The following is a 24477-nucleotide window of genomic DNA, read 5'->3' as shown; positions in this document are numbered from 1 at the left end:
ATTGGGGAAGGTGAGGTGTACTTGGGAGGCATTAGGGGAAGGGCTAGGAATGAACATGATTAAATTACATAAATTACATAAATTCTCAAAGAATTAATAAAAACATTTTAATTAAAACCTTCTTAGTAACGACTGGATGAGAAATAAATTCCAGTGTTAATCTAGACAATGGCTTGCCAAGAATCTTTCTGTCTGAGATTAGAGATGCAACTTGATGATATGACATTTGTACACGGCACTGGTCTATCCCCAGAACTGAGGGGGGGAGATGTCGGCATTTTGCAGTCTCAGAGAGCCAGCCTGAGTTCTCCTTGGCACTTGAGCTCAGTTTTCTTTCAAGTTTGTGGAAGGCTACCCTGGTTGTTTCCCACTGGTTCATTTACCCCTTGGGATTTGGATGGAGCTGAACCAGCTGTGTCTGGAGTGAGAAGACAGGAACAGGCCAGCAGTGCCACCTACTGGCCGAAAGTGATTCCACCTAGAGCAAAGCTCAACCTCGGCTTACGTGTGTCTCACACTCAGTAATACTCAATTGAGTGGTATGTGGGTGACAGGTACTTTACATCTGTATATTAATGCACATACAATTTATCCAGGCGAAGCATGCAGTTCAACTATTTGTGGTTCTGGGTTTTTTGTTTTGTTTTGTTTTGTTTTTGTATATTCACAGGATTGAATCACTATTACCACAGTCCATTTTAGATTGTTCTCACTGAAAAAAAACAAACTTCTTCCTCATTGGCAGTGACTTCTTCCTTCACCCTCGTAACTACTCATTGGCTCCTGTCTCCATGTATTGATCTATTCTGGTCTTTTCTATAAAGGGAAGTATTCAATAAGAAGTCCTTTATGTCTGGCTTATTTCTTTCAGCACTATATTGTCAAGGCAAGTGCTCACCCATGAAGCTATTCCCAACCCCACTAATACTTTTTATGACCAAGTACTTTATCATTTTCATCAGCCAAATAATATTTCATTACAGGGATGCAGAGCCTTTCTTTATCCAGTCATCTGATGATGGCCTCTTGGTCTGGTTCTGCCTTTTGCCTACTATAAATAACACTGCTGTACCCAGTTTTTCAAGTTATTTTTTGTGTAACATTTTTATTTCTCTTGAGTATATGACTCAGAGTAGAATTGTTGGGTCATATAGAAGAAAAATGTTTAACTAGGTGCAGGGCAGACAGTCAAACCGCTTTGCTTCTAGGGTTTCTTTTTCAGTTTTGTTTGTTTGTTTGTTTGTTGGAGACAGAGTATCTCTGTTATATAGTTCTGGCTGTCCTGGAACTTGCTATGTAGAAAAGACTGGCCTTGAACTCACAGAGATCTGCCTCTGCCTCAGCCTGCCTCTGCTTCTGAGAGTGCTGGGATCAAAGGCATATACCACCACATCAGGCCAGACTGTTTTTTCAAAGGGTTGTATCATTTTGCTATTTGTTTTTATGTCTATTTACTCGGAACAGTGGGGGGGGGAGGGAGGGAGGGAGGGGGTGAGAGAGAGAGAGAGAGAGAGAGAGAGAGAGAGAGAGAGAGAGAGAGAGAGAGAGAGAGAGAGGATTGGGAATGGATTGTTTTTTCCCACTGTGTGGCAGTCTAGGGACTTGAACTCAGGTTGTCAGCCTCCATGAGAAGCACCTTTGCTCGATGACCCGGCTGTTTTTACCATCAGCCCATGAAAGGTCCACTTTCTCCGTCCCTGCACTAGCTAGCGCCTGCTATCCAACTTTGATTCTTGGCTACTCTACTCACATGTAACACTGAGTTGTGGGTTTTCTTTTTCCTTAGGGGCACTATCTTGGCACCCTTGTTGATTTGTGTTTTATTTTATTTTATTATGTTATAGACAGGTTCTAAGTGTGCCACCCAGGTGCAGACTCAGTCAATTTGACTTAGGATTGTGTCCAGGCCAAGGGGGAGATTTTTCCCCAAAGGTATCCAAGGACATCAGGGTAGAGTCATTCCCCAGGAGTGGCCCAAGGGTGGGGATGACAGATTAGAGGACTGGGAAGAAGATGGGGGACGGTGGCTTGTGCACAGGACCTCTTTAGAGACCAGGGAGGGGAGAGAAGGAATACATCAGAGGACAGAGTGAGAGACACAGACCGGAAACAGAGGTTAGTCCAGCTGTGGCTGCCTCTCAGTGTTACTTACAACAGGGAAACTTCTAAGTTTCTTCTCTTTGTGTTTTAGGACACTCCAATTGTAGAAACTGGGGAGGAAACCCCACCATTCTGCACAGGATTTAGGCATTATGAGGTTTTTCCATGTGCATTTGCTTGGTTTCACCTGGTGCTCCCCCCTTTCGCTAGCTAAGCCCCTCCTACCTTTCTTTCAGAACTGGCTCCCTTTATGAAGGATAAACCAGGAGTTAGATTGTATTACAGGAATAACTTGAGTTTCCCAGCTTAAAGACAAACTCTGTGACTGCCGCAGTTACCACTAGCATCCACGTCTCCTCTGGGTATACAAGATGACTTTGAAGCCTCTGAGGTCTCATTAAAGTCCATTGGTATCAGAAGGTGCTATGCAAGCTGCCAAGGGAGAGGAGAGGCCAGTCATCCCACACAGGTGTGGAGCCTGGGAACTTCAGTGATAGCTAGACCTTCAAGAGATCCTTGAGGATGCAAAAATGATGCTCTCACCTCTAGAGTAACTAACAGCTATGTGATCAGCCTTATAGCCTGCTCGATGGGAAGAATTCATACCTGGTAACGTTAGCCTAGTTGGCTGCCAGTGGCTAAAGAGGTCATAGATCCTAGAGGAGAATTTACTGTCATCATTTCCCTAAACAAACATAATTGCAAACTACATTCCAAACATTCCCATACCCGCAGATAAGTGTTGCTCCTAAAAGAGTGTCTCTTTTAAATTTTTTAATGTGCCTTGGTGTTTAGCCTGCACCTATGTCTGTGTGAGGGTTTTGGATCCCTTAGAACTGGAGTTACAGACATGAGCTGCCATGTGAGTGCTAGAAATTGAACCCAGGTCCTCTGCAGGTAAAGCAGTGAGTGCTCTTAACTGCTGATCATCTTTCCAGCCTCAAAGAAGCTTCTTTTATGCTACAGATGAAGACTGTAACAGAAGTCCACAGCTGGTCAAAATGCAGATAACAAGGGATTGTAGAGTGCCAAGCCCAAGTTGATAGTCTACAATGCAACCCTATACCTAAGCCTTAGATGCATCTACAATGTAGCCTTAGATAAATCTTCAATGTAACCCCTATACCCAAGCCTTGGATACATCTATAATACAGTCCTATACCCAAACCTTAGATATATCTACAATGTAGCCCTGTACCCAAGTCTTAGATATATCTACAATGTAGCCCTGTACCCAAGCCTTAGAAAACATTAAGGGAGAGAGGGAAAGAAAGACTGTAAGAGCCAGACAACTATGGTGCCTGCTCTAGATAGTGTCCCCTAAACCTGACGGGGAGTATACTCCCATGAAGGCTCAGCGATATGGCTGCTTGAATAAGTCGGCTATCATGACAACACCAGCTGACATGCTAACATGGACAGGAAAGTCAACAAGGTCACGTGTGAAGAGCCACAAGTGTGTTGGAGACAACACACATTAAGCTTGAGATGCCTGAAACCCCTGATGACAAGGACGAAAAACTTGCCGGGGGGTACCGTGTTTCAGAATGCAAGGCTATGGCTTCCTGTGAACCCCAGTGTGAGGACTGAGAGGCCCCAAGGCCTGCTTCTTTGGCACAAGCACCTCGTGATGTCATTTCTGCAACTATTCTTACTACTTATCATTCTCCTTATTTATTTACTGTTCCTTCTCTTTTCTCCTTCCTTGATTAAATTGGTACTTGGTGACTTGGCAAGAACTAGTAGGAGTCTGCTTGATATCCAGGAACCAGATGTTACCAATAATATTAAAGTGAAAGCTGTTCATGAATTCAAGAGAGATATATGTTATGGTCACTCACTCAAGGTGGAAATGAAAGTAACCTAGAGCCTTGGGCAGAGATGAGTAAATCTGCAGTTGTTCCCTAATCTCAATTATGTATAATAAAACAGGACATTCTTATTACAAAACTGAGAATGGAATAACATACAGGTATTTCCCAGAAAGTCAACAATGGGTTCCTTGGATTCAGGGATGGTAGTGGCAGCCCCTTAGGAATTCTCCATACGGGTTAAGTGAGGATGTTTTTGTAGACAGACAGATGGGGTCCTGGATGTTTGACCAGGATTTGAGATCCAAAGACTGCAAGGTTAGCAGTGTGACCTCGTGTTTGCCCTTTTATGAAACCATAATGTCTCACACATGTCTGAAAGATACTGACTTTATAACTGCAATACTGCTGCCCCTAGACCTCACCAGAGACTGGAGGTCAGAAGATAAAAAAAATATTGTGCTTGCTGCAAAACTTTTATGTTTGAGATTTTATAGTTCCCTTTTTTTCTGTTCTAAATCTGTACTTATCTGTATCACACACATACACACACACAAATGTTGACACAGGGAACTAGAGAAGCATTTACCCTATGAACTACCTATTTACCCATAGCCCTACCTATGAACTTTGTAACACAACTTCTTTGTATGATTTCAATCAATGACTGAGGCTGAGTCAAGTCGATATGAGTGTACTGGCTGGTTTTGTGTGTCAACTTGACACAGGCTGGAGTTATCACAGAGAAGAGAGCTTCAGTTGGGAAGTGCCTCCATGAGATCCAGCTGTGGGGCGTTTTCTCAATTAGTTATCAAGGGGGTAGAGCCCCTTGTGGATGGTGCCATCCCTGGGCTGGAAGCCTTGGGTTCTATAAGAGAGCAGGCTGAGCAAGCCAGGAAAAGCAAGCCAGTAAGTAACATCCCTCCATGGCCTTTGCATCAGCTCCTGCTTTCTGACCTGCTTGAAGTAAGCTGAATAAACCCTTTCCTCCCCAACTTGCTTCTTGGTCATGATGTTTGTGCAGGAATAGAAACCCTAACTAAGACAATGAGCATTCTGACTCCAGAGTTCAGAAAGCTCTCATGGCATGAACAAGCCTGTCAGTTTGCTCAATTGATGTGTTTTCTTATTTGCCTACCCAGGTATCCCTAGTCCTTGATGACCCCCCCGACTCATGTCAAGGCTGGACCCCAGCACAAATGGTTGCTAAGAGTGGGAGAATCAGTTTCCTCCGGGAACAAGCTCCTAGATGGGTTGTCCAATCCTATGTGGTCAGCGCTAGATGTGTGTACATATTAACAATAGTAAACAAATTCAGTGGGTTACAGGTGTTTGAATGAGAATGCCTTCCGTAAGATCATGTATTTGGAAACAGTTCTTGCAGAGTCCTCAACCTCCTAATGCTGAGACCCTTTCATGTAGTTTCCCATGAGGTAGGGACCCGCAGCCATAAACATATTTTTGTTGCTACTTCAAATTGTAATTTTGCTTCTGTTATAAGTCATAATGTATAGTTGTGTTTTCCAATGGTCCTAGGGGAATAATGTGAAAGGTTGTATTCAGTCCACAGGTTGAGAAACACTGATTTGGTGGAACTGATTGGGAAGGATTAGGATGCATGGCCTGTTGGAGGAGGGGTCATGGGGTCATGGGGTCATGGAGGTGCTTTGCAGTTTCAAAGGCCCATGCTGCTCTCAGTTAGCTCTCTCTCCCTCCTGCTTGTGGATCAGATATAAGCTCTCAGACACTGTTCGGTGCCATGCTTGCCTGCTTGTTGGCATGCTTCCTGCCATAATGTCATAAGCTCTAATCCTCTAGAATGGTGAGCCCCCAAATTAAATTTCTTTTATAAGTTGCCTTGCTCATTGTGTTTTGTCACAGCAATATAAAAGTCACTAAGACATAGAAGAAGAAGAAGAAGAAGAAGAAGAAGAAGAAGAAGAAGAAGAAGAAGAAGAAGAAGAAGAAGAAGAAGAAGGGAGGGTGAGACAGGTGGATCTCTGAGTTCAAAAACAGCCTGGTCTACAGAATGAGTTCCAAGAGAAACAGGACTATACAGTAAAACTCTGGCCAATCAATCAATCAATCAATCAATGCAGCATATGCCTTTGTTAGTTGATACTGGCTCATGCCTTTAATCTCAGCATTTGGGAACATGGGAGGAAGAGGCAAGTGAATCTCTGAGTTCCAGAACAACCTGGTCTACAGAGTGAGTTCCAAGGCAGCTAGGGATACACAGAGAAACCTGTCTCAAAGAAACAAACAACAACAAAACAGAAAGAAAGAGAGAAAGAAAGAGAGAAAGAGAGGAAGAGAGAGAGAGAGAGAGAGAGAGAGGAAGAGAGAGAGAGAAAGAGAGAGAAAGAGAAAGAGAGAGAGGAAGAGAGAGAGAGAAAGAGAGAGAGAAAGAGAGAGAGAGAAAGAGAGAGAGAGAAGCAAAGAAAACATTATAAATTTTCTAGAAGACATTATGAATTTTCTAGAAGGGGGGATGTGGGAGGAGGCAGAGGGCAAGCAGGCAGGGAGGGAGGGATGTAGATGAAGCATTCATGTATGGAGTCCTCAAAACAAGAAAAGGAGGAGATGATGGTGGTGCTGGAACAATGGCTCAGTGGTTAAGAGCACTGGTTGCTCTTCCACAGGACCCAGGTTCAATTCCCAGTACCCAGATGGCAGCTCATAGCCATTTGTAACCTAGTCCCATAGGGTCTAATGTTCTCCTTCACAGGCACCAGGCATGCACATGGTACACAGCCAGACAGGCAGAAAAATGCCCACACCCATAACAATTTTAATTAGCTAAATTAAAATTTAATCTTTAGAAGTATTTAAAAATCCATTCGTTTTGAAAAGGAAGCATGTGAGTAATGGGGTAAGAAGACACATTTCTGGTTTGACCATCTCTGGTGACTTTAATCCAAGTCATGTGGAGCGGCAGCTTTGGGTAGCAATTTTACGAAAGGTCAGAAGCCCAAGGCTGGCATTTATTTTCATTGTTGCCAACCCACAGGCTTCTCTCTCAGCACGCTGCTGAGGTCCAATCACAGACTTCATCTCTCTGGCACTGCTGCTGCGGCTGAAGCAGGAAATGTTTTCCTCATCTTCTCCACACTCTGGGCTGCTGGAGAAGCTCTTCCAGTACATAGACCACCACCAGGATGAGTTTGTGCAGGTAGGAGAAGCCAACTCTGTTTGTTCCCTTCAGAACCTGGTGGCAGCAATTTACTGGGAGATGTGGGATTTTGTGCCTGCAGATGTGATTCCATTCAAAATGGTGATAGCTTCTTACTAGGATAAAACATCAGGGATCATTAGATTTGTGGCAGAGATCCCTTAGTCCTGGGTTCTAGAAAGACACCCTCGGTTCCTGGTTGATGGTCACAACACCTCTGTGGAGATCATGATTATTCTAGCCCACTGACAATATTCCTTAGTTGCCAGAGATACCTAGATGGAGCAGAAGAATCTTTTATACTTCAGTGCCAACATTGATAGTCCTTGCTTCCTTCCTAACACCAGCCTGGTAACTAGGATGTGGGGTGGATACATGGGGGAGAAGAGTACAGGAGGAGAAGAGTAGAAAGAGACCTTGGGAGCAAGAAGAGCCTAAGTTTTATCTTTTATGCTATATGCATTGGTGTTTTGCCTGCATGTCTGTCTGCCTTGTGTTTGTGTGTCTGTGTCTATGTGTAAGCCAATGGTCAACACTGCATGATTTCTTCAGGTGCTGTTCGCTTTGTTATTTTTTGTTTTGTTTTGTTGTTGTTTATTTGTTTGTCTCGAAACCAGGGTCTTCTTATCAAGCAGCCTCAGCTGGGTAGCCATTGAGACTCTGGGATCTGCAGCCTCAGCTGGGTATCCATTGAGACTCTGGGATCTGCAGCCTCAGCTGGGTAGCCATTGAGACTCTGGGATCCGCTTGTCTTTGCCTTACCTGTTCTAGGACTACAAGCATGCACCACACTGTCCAGCTAACGTTTTACAAAGCCAGGTCTGCGGGATGGAGTTAGGGTTCTCACACTTGTGAAATCTTCACAGCAGAAATGTTGCCGACACTTGCTGTTTAGCAGCCTTGAGTTTTAAAACTAAGCTGCAGAATTTCATGAACTGAAGAGCATCTGGGGCTTGGCTCCCATCAGCCCCTACCCAACTGGACAAGGGCTCTTGTGCCCTACCTGATAACCCCCTCCTTGTGTTTTCTCACAGACCCTGAAGGAGTGGGTGGCCATTGAGAGTGATTCTGTGCAGCCCGTGCCTCGTCTCAGACAGGAGCTCTTCCGGATGATGGCCTTGGCTGCAGACAAACTCCGGAGCCTGGGAGCTGGAGTGGATTCCGTAGACTTGGGTTCTCAGCAGGTACCAGGGGTCTCCTTCCAGCTCAGGAGACTCCACATCTATGGCCATCTTCCTTAGGTGGTGTCAAGAGAAGAACTTACTCAGGCCCTCACTTCAATCCCCACAGAGTCCAGGTTTCCCCTAAGGATAAAACATCCCATCTAGTCTAAAATGAGACTGTGCTGTGGACTTCTGGTCATAGCAGGACTGGGGGCAGGAGAAGAAAGCGGCAGCCATGAGTGTGGGTCAATTTGTTATTGGAAGACGTGCTCCTCTAGTTCTCTCCACGTCACCCTGCCTCTCCTTGCGTGCACAGGAGGGTCCCCGAAAGCACCACTTGAACAGTGTGCTCTTTCCCTGGAACCTGCCTAGTTAGGGTTTCCAAACGCCATTACCAAAAGGCAGCTCGGGAAGAAAGGGCTTCTTTGGCTCACACTTCCATATCACTGTTCGTTTTTGCTTGTTTGTTTTTTGTTTGTTTGTTTGTTTGTTTGTTTTTGAGACAGGGTTTCTCTGTGTAGCCCTGGCTGTCCTAGAACTCACTCTGTAGGTCTCGAACTCAGAAATCCACCTGCCTCTGCCTCCCAAGTGCTGGGATTAAAGGCATGCGCCACCACCGCCCAGCTCACTGCTCATTTTTGAAAGAAGTCAGGACAGGAACTCAAGCAGGACTGAATCTTGGAGGCAGGAGCTGATGCAGAAGCCTTGGGAGTGTGTGTGTGTGGGGGGGGGGTGCTGCTTACTGACTTAATGTCAGGGCTTGCTCAGCCTGCTTTCTTACAGTGTACTCAGGATAACAGTGGGATTGGTCCTCCACAACCAATCACTAACTAAGAAATGCCCCACATCTGGATCTTACAGAGACATTTTCTCAATTCAGATTCGCACCTTTCAGATAACTCTGGCTTGTGTCAAGTTAATATAAACCCAGGTAGCACAGAACTGTTGTTTAGAACTGCCTGTCATTCTACCATGGCAGATCTGCACTAAGGCATCCAGTCTCTCCTCCTTTAGCACTAAGAACTTTAGAATCATCAAAGATTAGATTTCCAGAATTTGGAAAATCTGCTGCTTCAAGCCATTTGAAATCTGAGTTCTTGAAGAAAATTTCCAAGCAACTATATACAATTTGGCATTGTATATGAATAATTCCAATTTTTTAATGGAATGTAATAATTTATATTCCAATAATGCTAGTTATTAGAAGGATATCATGGTATACATTTTTGTTTTGTGGGTTTGCTTGTTTGTTTGTTTGTTTGTTTTGGACAGACTCTCACCTTGTAGCCTTGGCTGGCCTAGGACTCTCACCATGTAGTCCTGGCTGGCCTAGGACTCACTCTCTAGACCAGGCTGTTACAAAGGCATGGGGACCTGCCTGCGTCAGCTCTTTAGACCCAGGAATAAAGGCATGCGTCACATAGCCAGCCATTGTATGCACTTCAGAGATGGGGAAAGGGATGCTCAGAAAAAAACAATGTAAGCTTTATAGGAACTCAAGGATAGAGTAGACTGGACTCTGTTTTTGAATATTTTAGAAGAGAGAGTAGGTTCTCTTTGAGTTTTGTTTGTTTGTTTTAATGTTGTGATCCACTGTTCCACAGATGCCTGATGGTCAGAGTCTTCCCATACCTCCTATCCTATTGGCCGAGCTGGGAAATGATCCCAAGAAGCCCACCGTATGCTTCTACGGGCACCTCGACGTGCAGCCAGCTCAGAAGGATGATGGGTGGCTCACGGACCCCTACACACTGACAGAGGTGGATGGTCAGTATCATCTGGTCCTTAGGTGGAGCCTTTCTGTGACAAGGCTTGACACAGCATCAAAGACTGTCCTGGTTTTTAACTATGGTTAAAAATGAGCAGAACTAGATCTGGAGGTTCAGGACTATGCCCAGATACTTAGGAGGCTGGAGAAAGAATCCTAGTTTCAAGCTGAACCTATCATTCAAAGTGAATTTGAGACCAGCCTGGACAATGAGCAAGAACATATCTCAAAATAAAAAGTGTGTGTGGGGGGGAAAGGACCAGAGATAAAGATCAGTAGTAAAGTGCCTGACCTACATACTCCAGGTCCTAGATTTCATCACACACACACTCGAGGGTGCGCGCACACACACTATACAGAGAGAGGATTAGAGAAATCCTGTCTTCATGTCAGAGAAGTTCATTTCCTTCCATTTGTGGAAGGAACTGTGAACTCTGTGTCTTTGTGACCCTGTGGGATGGAGTTCTAGGCCAGTGAGAACAGTTGTCTAGATCACAATTTTTTTTAAGCATACCTAATTTGTATTTTATAAGGAAAAGAAGAAAAAAAAACTCAATAGAGACAGACACACATCTCTATTTCATTATTCTTCCAGTAGACAGATCTACTGAGGTCAGCATGAGAGACTATGCTGGGCATTGTTCAGCACCAAACTCTCTGGAATATCAAGGAACTTGGACAAGTTCGTCTAAGAGAGCTGAGTTTGTCAAAGAGTAGCTGTGTGTGCTGAAAGTAGCTTGTCGTGTGACTGATGTTCAGCAGTCTATTTGTATCTAAGAATTTATGCCTTACATCTCTTTTGTTTGTTTTGCTGGGATTTTTAGACAGGGTCTCAAGCTGGCAAAACAACATCCACACATAATACAATACAATACAATACAATACAATACAATACAATACAATACAATACAAATCTCTTTAGAGGATGCATTATTCTGGAGCCAAATGTGAATGATCATGGCCCAGGAAAGCAGATCACAGTTCTCAAAAGAACATGCTCTAGTGTAGAAGTGGTTGTCTGAGAACAAAGAAAGTCATCACTTCTGACAGATACACTGCCAGAGACCACACACATGTGGGTCACATAAGTCAGGAAAAAAATCTGCATAGGTTTCAGGTGCTATATGATGATGGTATGCTTTCCTTGTGGACTGGTGAAACTTGGGGTCCACTTAACCTACATTCTCCAAGCTTTGGGGTTCATAAGGATGTTCAGGTCAGATGAAGGGGTGAAAAACCAATGGGTCCCAAGAGGACTGAAAATATCCCAAAATGTTTGGCTTTGGTCTGCAATATTTTAACTAATCATAATCACAAAGTTCAGTCATTTGACTTTGTAGAAATTTCTAACACAGGTATGGATTGTCTTTTATCTCAGAATTTAGTTCCTATAGCTTATGTAACTTGGCAGACATCCCTGTACCATTTTGAAATTTTTCTTTTCCCATTTTAAAAGGGAAACTGTATGGACGGGGAGCAACAGACAACAAAGGCCCTGTCCTGGCTTGGATTAATGCTGTGAGCACCTTCAGAGCTCTGCAGCAGGTAGGTGGCCGGCTGTGCTTGAGAGAGCTGCCGGCTGTGAGGCAAGTATATCTAAGCAAACACACTTGGAGTTCTTACCCCGGCCTCAGAGCACCGCACTGCGTACTTTTCCACAACAATCTTGAGCATGTATTATGCCCCAGCTGTTTTAGAGAGAAAAGGAAAACCTTGGGAAACTCAGGGAACAAACTCAGAATATAAACCAGAGGGCAATCGTCCTCGAAGCATGGATTCCAGCCTGCAACATCAGCCACATCAAAACAGGACATGGATCTCAGCAAGTGAAGGCACTTGCTGCCAATCCTGGTTTTGATCCCTAGGACCTACAACGTGGAAGGAGAAAACTACATCTGATACATGTGTGCTGCAGCATGTACATGCCCCCCCCAACCATAACACACGCACACGCACACACTCGTACACTCACACACACATACACACATGCACACTCACACACATGCGCATACACATGCGCACACACATGCACACACACATGCACATACACATGCACACATATGCACATGCACACACACATACACACACATACACACATGCATGCACACTCACACACATATGCACACACATGCACACACATATGCACACTCATATACATGCATGCACACACATGTGCACACACACTCGCACACTCACACACACATACACACATGCACACTCACACACATGCACATACACATGCACACACATGCGCACACACATATGCATACACATGCGCACACACATGCGCACACACATTCACATACATGCACACTCATACACACATGCATGCACACTCACACACATACGCACACACACGCACACACATATGCACACTTATATACACACGCACACTCACACACGCGCACATGCACACACACATGTATGTACACACGTGCGCACACACACACATGTGCACACACACACACACATACACACATGATAAAACAGAATTCAGTGCTGGGGAGATGGTTCCGGGGCTACTTCAACCTAGGACGTGAGCTCAGGTCCCTAGCACCCACTGTAAAGTGCTGGACGAGGTGACAAGGTGACGTTATTTCGCCCATTGTAAAATGCTGGATGAGGTGATGTATTTCTATAATTCTAGTACCAGGGTCCGACAGACAAGTAGATCCTGGGAGCTTGCTGACCAGCCAGACTTGGTAAACAGTTCAATGAGAAACTCTTTCAAAAAAAAAAAAAAATAAGATGGAGAGCAACAGGTGGAAAGATTCGATGTTGACCTCTGTTCTCCACAAAAGCATGCATGGTTGAGTGAATCTGTGCACTCATGCACACATGCATACAATGCACATACACACACACAGCCTATGACAAGGTTCACGAGCAGCCTGACATACTCTCTAGCACCGTGCCATGTCTCAGCATGTAACTATGAGAGTTCTCTGAAGCCTCCTCTGTGCTCTGGGAGAAAACCCCTAATCTCTCACCTTGGCTCTCAAAGAGACACAAATTGGTCAGACAGCAGGCATCAAAACTTTAAAGACTGCATCCCAAGTCCAGGGTAGAAAAACCCTAAGATCCATTTTGCTGAGCCATCAAAGACTTTGTGTAACTCCAAAGCAGATTGAACACATTTGAAAAATAACATTCTTGAAACAAAACTTATCCTGAGGCCTAGCCGTCTCTCAAGGAAATAATTCTCCTCTGCCATGCTCAGAATTACAGGAACCAAAGAGCAATTTGTAATCAAACCTGAAAACACTCTTTAGATGAACTGGGACAATCATGCAGTTGGTAAAATACTTGTCATGCAAGCATGAAGTCTCAAGTTCAAATACCAAGGACCCATGTAAAAGGCCAGGTGTCCAAGCCTGTAGCCCCAGAGTTTGGGGACCAGGAAGATCTCACAACCCTCTGGCTGGCCAATATAGCCAAACAGGTGAGCTCCAGATTCAGTGAGAAAACTTGTCTTAGAAATTAAGGTGAAGGTGGCGCACGCCTTTAATCCCAGCACTTGGGAGGCAGAGGCAGGCAGATTTCTGAGTTCAAGGTCAGCCTGGTCTACAGAGTGAGTTCCAGGACAGCCAGGGCTACACAGAGAAACCCTGTCTAGGAAAAAAGCCAAAAAAAAAAAAAAAAAAAAAAAAAAAAAAAAAAAAAAAAAAAAAAAAAAAAAAAAAAGAAAGAAAGAAAGAAAGAAAGAAAGAGAAAGAAATTAAGGTGGAGAATAAATGAAGAGAACACTAGACATGGACCTCTGGCCTCCACATGTATGTACCCACATGTGCACACACCTGACACACCTGTATACACAAATATCATGCACACACATTGGACACACACCCATGGAGTTCCTTTCTTCTATGGAAAGTATACCTCTGTCCCATCCCTTCCTGTCAAATCCTACCATGTTGTCCCATCCTACCTTGATTTGGGCCTTGAAGACAACCCCGAGCCTGGCTCGATTTTCAAGAAGAGTCATTCCCTTCCACTTGAGAATGACTCAACACAGCCTAGATGAAATCACCTCTGCCTAGCTACCGCTGACGTCTAAAATTTCCATAGGCCCCATGAAGTCACCCCATATCTCTTGTCATCTCACACTACCCCATATGTCATCTCACCACATACCCCTATCCCCACCTCCTTGCCCTGTCTATATAAACAAATTACTGCCACATTAAAGCAGCTCCTGTTCTAACCCTAACCCTAACCCTAACCCTAACCCTAACCCTAACCCTAACCCTGATATTGAGAACCCTAACCCTAGGGTTAGGGTCCAGTGTAGTTCTTTTCAGGTCGCCATCCCGATCAGCCCTAGAGAGACCCAGAAGGTCCGGGCTTCTCTCCTCATAGCTACCTGCCTGCAAAGAGCCGACACTACCACCCCAACTTCTTCTTCTTCTTCTTTTTAGATTCATTTATTTATTTTATGTATATGAGTACACTGTAGCTATTTTCAGACACACCAGAAGAAGGCATCAGATCCCATTACAGATGGTTGCAAGCTACCATGTGGTTGCTGGGATTTGAACTCAGTACCTCTGAAAGAGCAGTCAATGCTCTTAACCACGAAGCCATCTCTCCAGCCCCCCACCCCAACTTCTTGAATCACAGTCAAGCTTTGCAGAATGAGTGCTGCCGTCTTTAGGGTCTCTGCTCCACATTCTAGCATTAAATCAAAGCACCACAGTGGAATCTACCTGCTGGCCTGACTTTGCCTTTCCTCCGCTGCTGTAAACAGAGCTGCTGGGAGGGTAAACAATCCACAAGTTGAGTAGAGATGATTATTTCATGTATCGGCATCAAAATACAAGCTTATAACAAAAACCTTGCTTTGAGCATATTGTACAATCTCCATGCTCTGTTGTTAATCCAGGATCTTCCTGTGAATATCAAGCTCATCCTGGAAGGGATGGAAGAAGTTGGTTCTGTTGCCCTGGAGGAGCTTGTCAAAAGAGAAAAGGACCACTTCTTCTCCAGTGTGGACTACATTGTGATTTCAGACAACCTGTGGCTCAGCCAGAGGAAACCCGCACTCACTCATGGAACCCGGGGGAACTGCTACTTCACCGTGGAGGTACCAGTAGGCTCCACCTGTGGAGGGAGACTGGAGCTCTGGACAGGATAGGTGAATTACGGAGGACCTTGAAGATAAAGTCAGGACATTCTCACTTGGGGCTCACAGCCTGGGAGATCACAGAAGTCTTGGGGCTTGAGGGTGTGGTTCACAAACTCCTGAAGTCTTAGAGAGAGTATGTTTGAGTGTATTTGCTCTAGGGTCCAGCAGGTTTCTCTCAGAACTGTGGGTATAGGAACTGAAGGCAGGAGTGAAACCTACCAAGATGACTGCCTAGTCAGAAGCGAGGCTAGCATATTGTAGCATTCCTTGTTGTATGCCTGCAGGCCTTGGTGCCAGGGGAACATAATGCTATGGTCAAGAGGCTGAAGCATCCGAGGCATCATCCTGTGACACACAGCCTTGGGTAGATGTCTTTATGTCTGAGCTTTAGTTTCCTCTCTCAAAAGTTGGTACAATCCTCTCACTCCACCCCAGAATTATTCCTCCTTTTAAGTTGTTTTTAGTAACATAGGCAACCTATGATAGCACATATAATTTATAATATGAAGTCCCTCCTTGGTGGATCATTAGTTAGCCAGTTTAGTTTTCTCACATAAAAGGCTTTAGTGAACATGATGGAAATATCCAAGCATAGGCACTTATGAGAGTTAAATTGACTTCTGAGACTTATTAACCGGCTAGGCATGGTAGAACACGCCTTTACCTCACCACTCAGGAGGAGGGGAGAGGCAGGCAGATCTCTGTAGGGTCAAGGCCTGCCTTGTCTACATAGGGAGTTCCAGGACACCCAGGAATACATGGTGAAACCCTGTATCGACAAACCAAACCAAACCAAACAGGGTTTGAACTAAATACAGATATCTTGCATCTTTATGATTTTGGTTTTTTGTTTTTTTGTTTTTCCAGACAGGGTTTCTCTGTGTAGCTCTAGCTGTCCTGGAACTCAACTGTGTAGACCAGCCTGGACTCGAACTCAGAAATCCACCTGCCTCTGCCTCCCAAGTGCTGGGATTAAAGGCATGCGCCACCACTGCCTGGCCATCTTTATGATTTTTTATTTTTTGAAATGACAATATGCATTTTTTTATGATTGAGAAAGCAATGCTTTGGGATATAGTTCATGAAGAAGCACTTGGTTGTCTAGTGTGCATGAGACCTCTGGTTCCATCCCAGTAGTTCATGACAGAGTGAAAGATGGAGAGAAAAAAGAGAGTGGGGAAGAGGAGGAGTGGAGAGAAGAGGAGAGGAGAGGAAAAAAGAAAAAGAGGAAAAAAAACAGTGTGTTCTCTTTGTTAAATGGGCTGATGTGAATCCCAGGGGTCTGTGACTGAGTAAGGCAGCCTCAGCTTACAGGGAATTCACTGTGAAGAGACAGAGGTACTGAGAAGGATGATGTGGGAGTGCTGGGAAAACAGGAAGCAGAAGTTGGGATGCTTGGTGCTTGGTAGAAGTGTTTGTCAACAAAGCTGCTGTGAGATGAAGCAATGGGGTCACGGCTGGAAGGAGCACAGATCAGAGCCAGAGAAGGCTCCTGAGCAGATGCCAGAGAAGGTTCCTGAGGCAGGAGAGAGGAAGAACAGAGGCACTGAGGGGGTGGCGGATAAAATCTGTGTCAAGGGAAGGAATTAGCCTCCCTCAAGAAAGTGTCAGGTAGACAGAGAGTGAAGATGGCGGAGCATCTTGCTTTGCTGTTGGCCTCTCCCCATCCTCCACCCTCCGGGCAGGAAGATTTACACAGAGCAAAATGATGACCATGGGCACAGCCGTAAGAGACCCAATAGAGCACACGACGTCAGGCAGTATTAAGGCTGTGGCATCGTGTGTCCATGTAGATGGATACCTGTGCTTTAGTACCTGTGTTCTGTGTCTAAGGCCAAGAGCTGTATGAGGGTAGTTTGATGCAGGCTGTTAGCTGTGATGTAGAGAGTAGTGAAAATGTATCCCAGTGGAGACCACAGAACGCTGGAAGTCATGAGCACAAATAGAGGAAAATAAAAACAAAGGCTAAGAGCTTGGTAAATCTTGGAAGGGCCAAGGAACTAGACATCCTAATGAGGACCAAGAATAGTCAGTGAAGTAGCAGGGCAGGCAGCTCAGGATTTCAGGTGTGAGACTGTCAGCACAGCACGATTTAGTTAGTCGAAGTGCGTAAAAAAGTAAACCGTCACTCCGAAGTGATCAAACGGGAGATTTGTCTTCCACGAGGGATGTGTGAGAGCAGGGAAAGACTTCTGGGCAGGAATGGCAGGAGGAAAGGGACCAGAGACATACTTAAAGCTTACCTGGTAACCGACATGCTCAAGCTGGATGATGTAACTGTAGGTGCTGAATTCCGCTCCAGGTCTTCAGAAACGGGAGGTATGTTCTAGCAGCTCACACTCTGAGCAGCCAGTTTTAGGTCTGGGTTTAGACAAAAGGTTCAGAGCTACGAGGATGACAACTGAGAGGTAGGAAGCAGTAAGTGACACTGTGTGAGCTACTCCAAGCTTCTGAGACAAAATCGGTCATGGAGGAAGCTGTAGAGGCGATAGGCAGAGAAGACTTATGAGAGGGGAAACTAGGGAAAAGAATACTTGCTGTGCATGCATTAGGTTCTGAATTAGCCATGCCCATGTAAAGCTGGATATGACTGAAGGTGTCTATAGCTCTAGCATTGGGGGGTTAGCCAGATGCCATAGGCAAAATGGTGAACTTCAGCTTCAGTGAGAAATCCTACCTCAAGGGAGTAAAGAGGAGAGCATGAAGAGAGACACCTAATGACATTCTTCTCTGGTGCAATTCTCTGTACACAGTGCACATCCTTGCACATAGGTGGACACATACCCATACATTCACCATACCCAGCACACACACACACACACACACACACACACACAAATACACACACACAAATACACACACACACACACACACAAATACACACACACACAAATAAATACACACACACACAAATACACACACACACAAATACACACACACACACACACACACACACACACATGCATGCACGCACCACACGGGGGTATTGTAGAGAGAGAAAGAGAGAGAGAGTTGTTAAGAGATGCATCAAAGAATTGAGTATAATTGAAAAGAGAAAGAGATCACACTGAAAGCAAAAAAAAAAAAAAAAAAAAAAAAAAAAAAAAAAAAAAAAAAAAAAAAAAAAAAAAAAAAAAGAAGAAGAAAGACTTCCCCGAAATGGAGGGAGGAAACACTCTCCTAAGACATGACCTACAGAGCATGCGACAAAGCCAGGAGCAGCCATCGATATGAACAGCAGTACTTCAGCCAGGGATGGTCTGCTCATCTTAGATAGATCTGTGCTGGTGGAGTCGTTGGGGAATGAAGGGTCCCAAGTCATGTGAGGTCAGGCCTGGAGGTGGGTGACCCACCTGAGTCCTGAAGGATGCTACTAGGCATTCCTTCCATGGTGTGCAAAGGAACCACGGCTTGAGTAAGTCTATTCTCTCCGATCTACTTTACAGGTGAAGTGTAGAGACCAGGATCTCCACTCAGGAACCTTTGGCGGCATCCTCAACGAACCAATGGCTGACTTGGTTGCTCTTCTAGGTAGTAACGTATTCTGCACGTCAGTTCTGTTTGTTCTGCTCGGGTTCTGGATCATCTCTGGAACCGTTTATAGTAATAGGAAAGCTATATGCTTGACCTTTTCTCCCCCCCCACCGCCCTTGTGCTCTCTAGGCTTGATGAACCCCATGCTGCGTATTATTGCTTTTCATGAACTGATAACTCTGCTCTTACTTATTTTCTATTATTCATTTATTTTTAAAAGTTGTTTATTTTGTATAAATGTATATATGTGCAGGTACACAAATGTGTGCAGTACACATGTGTGGGCATATATGTGGAGGCCAGAGGTCAATTTTGGGTGTCATTCCTCATTTCTCAGGTGTTGTCCACTTTTGTTTTTGAGATATTGGAATGCAGGGCTTACCAAGTAGTCTAATCTGAATAGGCTACAAGAGCATTTTATCTCTGCATCCCCAGAGCTGAATTTGTATCTGCATGTCACTGTGCCCAGATTTTTATCTTTTGAGACAGGGTCTCACTCTTCCAGCCTTGGCTAGCCTGACGCTTGCTATGGAGACCAGACTGATCTCAGACTCAGAAATCTGGATGCCTGGGCTTCTTGAATCTTTTAAGTTGAAGGTGTGTGCCATATCCCCTGGCACAGTATCTGTATTTTTTACATAGGTCTAAGTATCAAATGCAAGTCCCTATGCTTCTATGGCAAGTATTTACTGCCTGGTCCATTTCTGTAGCCCCCAAAGCTTCTTTTATTGGGTATTATGATATATCTAGCCATACACAAATATAAGGGAATGTAGAGACCTAAAGAAGTTACAGGAGCGATCCCTGACTCCCTCCATTGCTTCTAGAGCAAGGGACAGAAATGACAGGCCTAAGACGGCTGAAGTACAGATGCCATCTTCAAATACAAAGGAGGGCTTTCTGTCTGCAGATAAATGGGAGTAACAACAACGCAGAACAGAGTTAAGTGATGTCGTGAGTGAGGCCCTATCCCAGCTGCCTCTGAGCCATAAATAGAACCCACGACAGCCCAGCCCTCAGTACTCAAGGATCATGTAGGTTCTTAGTGGGAGTGACTACCTGTGGTCATGGACTGCCACAGATCAGCTGCATGAAATTCAGCAAGTTACTTCAGTTATTTAGTTTTGAGTTTTCCCATTTGCAAGTGGGCATCATTACATGTTCACCCTGGTAAGTTTTCTGAGGGTTACTATTGCTGTCATGAAACACCATGCCCAAAAGCAACTTGGGGAAGGAAAAGGTTTTTAAATTTTTTTTAAGATTTATTTTATTTATTTATTTATTTATTTATTTATTTCATGTATGTGGGTACACTGTCGCTGTCTTCAGACACACCAGAAGAGTGCATCAGATCCCATTACAGATGGTTGTGAGCCACCATGTGGTTTCTGGGAATGAACTCAAGGCCTCTGGAAGAGCAGTCAGTGCTGTGAAGCGCTGAGCCACCTCTCCAGCTGTGGAAAAGGTTTATTTGATTTATAATTCCACATCACCGTTCATCATTGAAGGAAGTTAGGGCAGAAACTCAAACAGGGCAGGAGACTGGAGGCAGGAGCTGATGCAGGGGCCATGGAAGGTGCTGCTCACTGGCTTGCTCTTCATGGCTTGTTTTGCCTGCTTTCTTATAGCAGCCAGGACCATCAGACCAGAGGTGACCCCACCCACCATGGAATGGGCCCTCCCACATCAATCACCAATTAAGAAGATGCCCCACAAGCTTGTCTGTAGCTCGATTTCTTTAGGCATTTTCTTAATTGAGAATCCCTCCTCTCAGCTGACCATAGCTGTGTCAAGTTAACATAAAACTAACCAGCACATAAGTGTTATGTTGAGGATACAGTAGGATGTGCATGGAGTATCCAGAGATGGGTAATGGTCTGCCCTGGCCAGAGAAAACAGCTTTTATCTTACCAAAGACTCCAGAGAAGATAATGCTAAATATCTGAATGCCACTTGGCATCACTTTCCGAGGTTGATTGGCACAGAGATGCCAATGTGTTTGCTGACTGCAGTTCACCAAACCTCTGCTCCTGACCTCCTGCAAACTGACTAGCCTGTGCAAACAGAGGCATTCTCAGAGATCCAATTTTCCCAGGCTTGACCTATCTGGTAGCTCTTGTCAGCACCAATGTTTCCTAAGTAGAGTCCCCAGGAAACTAGGAAAACTTAAACATGAGGGCCCTTGCTTGTAGGAGCCTCTTCCACAGTCCTTGTGGGGAGTTGTCACAAGTCACAAGGGTGTAGCCACACTTGGTGGATTTGTTTTCAAGGTTCTCAGGTTGCACAATACCTCAGTTTGCCACATCTGGCATTGTGCTCTTTATGCAAACTTTTTCCTTCAGGACAGATAAATTATCCAAATCCTACCCTAGTCAACCCCCTGCCCTAGTTAGCAGCAGGCAGAGTATAAACACCTGCATGGCCAGACTGCTAGAGGCTCTTGTCAAGTTCCTCATCAGCATCTCTATTCATAGCATTTCCTCCATCATGACCCCACATTAAAATTAAACAGTGAAACTACTTTACACTTTAACTACCTATCTGTGTATCATCTATCTATCTATCTATCTATCTGTCTGTCTGTCTGTCTGTCTGTCTGTCTATCTATCTATCTATCTATCTATCTATCTATCTATCTATCTATCCATCTCTCATCATCTATGTCTATCTCTTTAAATATATCCATTACTTAGCTGGCTACATACCTATTGTCTATGTATTTTTTTAATTTTTTCAAAGGCATTAATATATATAGGCAGTATCTCATGCTTGACAATTTCAGCAAGAATGCAATAACCTTTTTACCTTTAAAGAATTCAGATAATATACAATGTAATATTCTGGAGCAGGGATAATTGATCTTTTTTTTTTTCAGATTAATTGCTCCTTTCTTTTATCATCATCAAATGTTTATTTATTTTCCATAGTGTTACACTGTAGCCCAGGCTGGCCTGAAATTTAATAACAATCCTCCTGTCTTAGTCCCAGGGTGCTGGGACTAAGTCACTCTCCTCAGCTCCATATTGCTAAATCCCAAGAAATGCACTTCAAGTTTTCCCTCAGACATGAAGACTGAGGGAAAGTCTATCATCTCGTTAGAATGTTAGACTTGTGGCTTTAAGCCAAGCCTGGAGTTTCACTTAACTTCACAAATATCTGTTGCTTTGCTAAGGAAACGTTCATAAATGGAACAAAAGCATGGGTCATATTTCCATCTGCTTTTGGTACAACCCAAACAGTCCATGATAACATACCTTTTGGCTTTGTGCTCCATGCATGTCCTGAATGCTTTGTACAGAATTACAGAAATGCAAGGTTGATTGCTAATGTTGGTCAAACTAACAGGAATTTTGCTTGATGGCGTGCTGGGCTGGGCTGTGCTATGGTGAAGAATCCTCAGCTGAAGACTAAGTCCAGTCACTGGCTTAGGGTTACATCAGGTCACAACATGTGGGGAGAGCTGGTTGTCTTATGTCCTTCCTGATGATTGACAGGTAATGAACGCATATTCACCAGGGGCTGAGAATCCAGAGCCATCCTGGCTTTATGCAAGTCTCTTGCCTTCATTCTCTGCCATTCATCATTGGGCTTGATGCTGCTGACCATCATGATGATGAAGTAACAAATGCTCACTAAACACCAAGTGGGTAAAGTTTGTGCTAACCCTGGCTGGGGAACAATATCGAATCGAGTAAGTTCCCTGTCTCAAGCAGTCATAGGTTGGGTAGTTAGAAAGTGGGAAGAATGGAAGACTGTGCTCACAGATAAATCTCCAGCAACCCGTGGCTTCTCCTTTTCAAATTTTCTACTCTGCAATTTTTAAAGATCATGAAGACAGTGGAAAGGTTATTGACCCAAGAGTGCTTTTTTTCTTTCCACTGCTTTTGTTTGTTTTTGTTTGGTATGGTTCAGACAGGGTTCCTTGTAGCTTAGGTTGGCCTTAAACACAGTATGTAGCCAAGGATGGCTTTGAACTCTTGACCCTCCAGCCAGAGAGCTGGGATGATGGGTATGCACTATGCTTAGCTCATGCAGTACTAGAGATGGAGCCCAGGGCTTCAGAAATGCTGGGCAAAGCACCGTATCAACTGAACCCTAGCCCCAACCCTGTTTTTCTCATCTTTTGAGACAGGACTGACTATGAGATCTCAAATCATCTTGCCTTCCCCTTCCAAGTACTGAGATTACAGGGAGGTGTGAGCCTGCTTGCCAAAGGCATAACAGACTCCTAATATCTCATATCATTTAGAATGTTAAAATTCTAAGGTGCTCCTGGGAGCAATGATGATGTTTCCAGTGAGGGCTTCCAAGACAGCTTCTCTCCCCTCCGTGTACTTTCCAAAGTGACTTTATGGTCTCAGGATCATGGCGTCCATGGAAAGTGAGCAGGAAGGGAGGGGTGACCTCGTGATAGAGCAAATGTACCAGTGGTGAATAATGATATAGTTTCCCTAAGGCAAGATTACTTCTAAATAGCAGATGTGAACATTCCATGGTCCCTGAGGGCACGCCTCTATGGATCTCCTTAATCAGATTTCACGTGAGTGAACTACAAGGGAAGAGAAGATGGGTAAAATGTCCCTCCTCAGTCAGCATGTATGCCCACAAGCATTTCTCTCAGTGTGGTAGTGGAGAAGATGGCAATGCAGAACGGATATTAGACTTTTAAAATCGAGTGTGTGCCAAGAAATCTAGTTATGCTCAAACCCCAGCATGGTCCACTGAGCACATCTGGGTTATCACCATCTTCATCAAGAATGCTACTGTCCAGCATTCTGGTACTTTGGGTTAGTCTGCCTTTGATGCCTATAGTACTCAGATCTACTTGTCCAAAGGACCAAACTAACAAAAGTCCTGCCAAGTTCTAAAAAAGGTCTGAGTGCCAAGATGGTATCCATCATGAACACGATCTCCTTGGATCAGCTACCCTGCCTGGCCATGTGGTCTCATTGGCTCCCTGTGGCTCCTCCTCCTAAGTCGATGAAGATCTTCAGAGATCTTCTTGACACATACTGCTTGACTCCATGGCTTTTTTTCTGGCTGGAGTTATCAGCAGGGCCCATGTCACACATTTCCCTGTCAGTCCTTGCATCTGAGACTGTGAGGAAAAGCAAAGAGGTGCACGCTCAAGGAAGATTTTGTGAATGTATATTGGTGATGCTTTTATGTTTTTGGTAAAAATACATTACAAATTGGTACTAGCCAGGCTTAATCCTTCATCATCTGTCTATCTGTCTGTCCGTCCATCTATCCTTCCATCCATTCATCCATCTATCCATTCCTCTGTCTGTCTATCTATCTATCTATCTATCTATCTATCTATCTATCTATCTATCTATCTATCTATCTATCTATATCTAATACATATGTATGTGGGGTATATGTACATATGTATATTCCTATTTGTCTGTGTAAGGGGTATGTGTGTATGTGTGTGAACATGTGTATGGATACCAAAGACTGACATCTGTTGTCAGTCTCGTTCGTGTGCGGAGCTCTTTAACTTGGCTATTTTTCCTAGTCAGCTTGCCTTGGAGATGCTCTGTGTGGTGATTTGAATAGCCATCCTATCTTTTAAAACATCGCCTTTTCCTACAGAAAATAGTGTTTTGGTAACAGAATTTGGTTTATTAAATGCTAAAATAAACACCAGTCACCCTAAGTTCCTCTCCCTAGACACCCAGCGTTTATGACTGACTGCAACACCCAGAAGGAAGAGAAAGTGTAAGGGATCAGTGTTCGGAGCATCAGTCTCAAAAAGGGTAGCAGTAGGGAGGAAAACCAAACCAAGCCTGGGGGGGGGG

General features: G+C 44.3%; 1 protein-coding gene across 1 annotated transcript in view; it reads left to right on the top strand.

Annotated features, from left to right (window-relative positions):
- Positions 1 to 24477, top strand: part of Cndp1 (carnosine dipeptidase 1) — a 41498-nt gene that overhangs the window by 2779 nt on the left and 14242 nt on the right. The window contains exons 2-7 of the mRNA XM_031366345.1: positions 6922 to 7083; positions 8118 to 8267; positions 9851 to 10013; positions 11471 to 11559; positions 14897 to 15097; positions 18586 to 18670. Of these exons, the coding sequence (XP_031222205.1) occupies positions 7000 to 7083; positions 8118 to 8267; positions 9851 to 10013; positions 11471 to 11559; positions 14897 to 15097; positions 18586 to 18670 (772 nt within the window). The 5' untranslated portion in view covers positions 6922 to 6999. The remainder of the gene's footprint in view (positions 1 to 6921; positions 7084 to 8117; positions 8268 to 9850; positions 10014 to 11470; positions 11560 to 14896; positions 15098 to 18585; positions 18671 to 24477) is intronic.

The sequence above is a fragment of the Mastomys coucha genome, unplaced genomic scaffold, assembly GCF_008632895.1.
Source record: "Mastomys coucha isolate ucsf_1 unplaced genomic scaffold, UCSF_Mcou_1 pScaffold13, whole genome shotgun sequence".
Classification (NCBI taxonomy): domain Eukaryota; kingdom Metazoa; phylum Chordata; class Mammalia; order Rodentia; family Muridae; genus Mastomys; species Mastomys coucha.
Note: the sequence above shows the minus strand (reverse complement) of the source record. Positions and strands in the feature narration are given on the sequence as shown.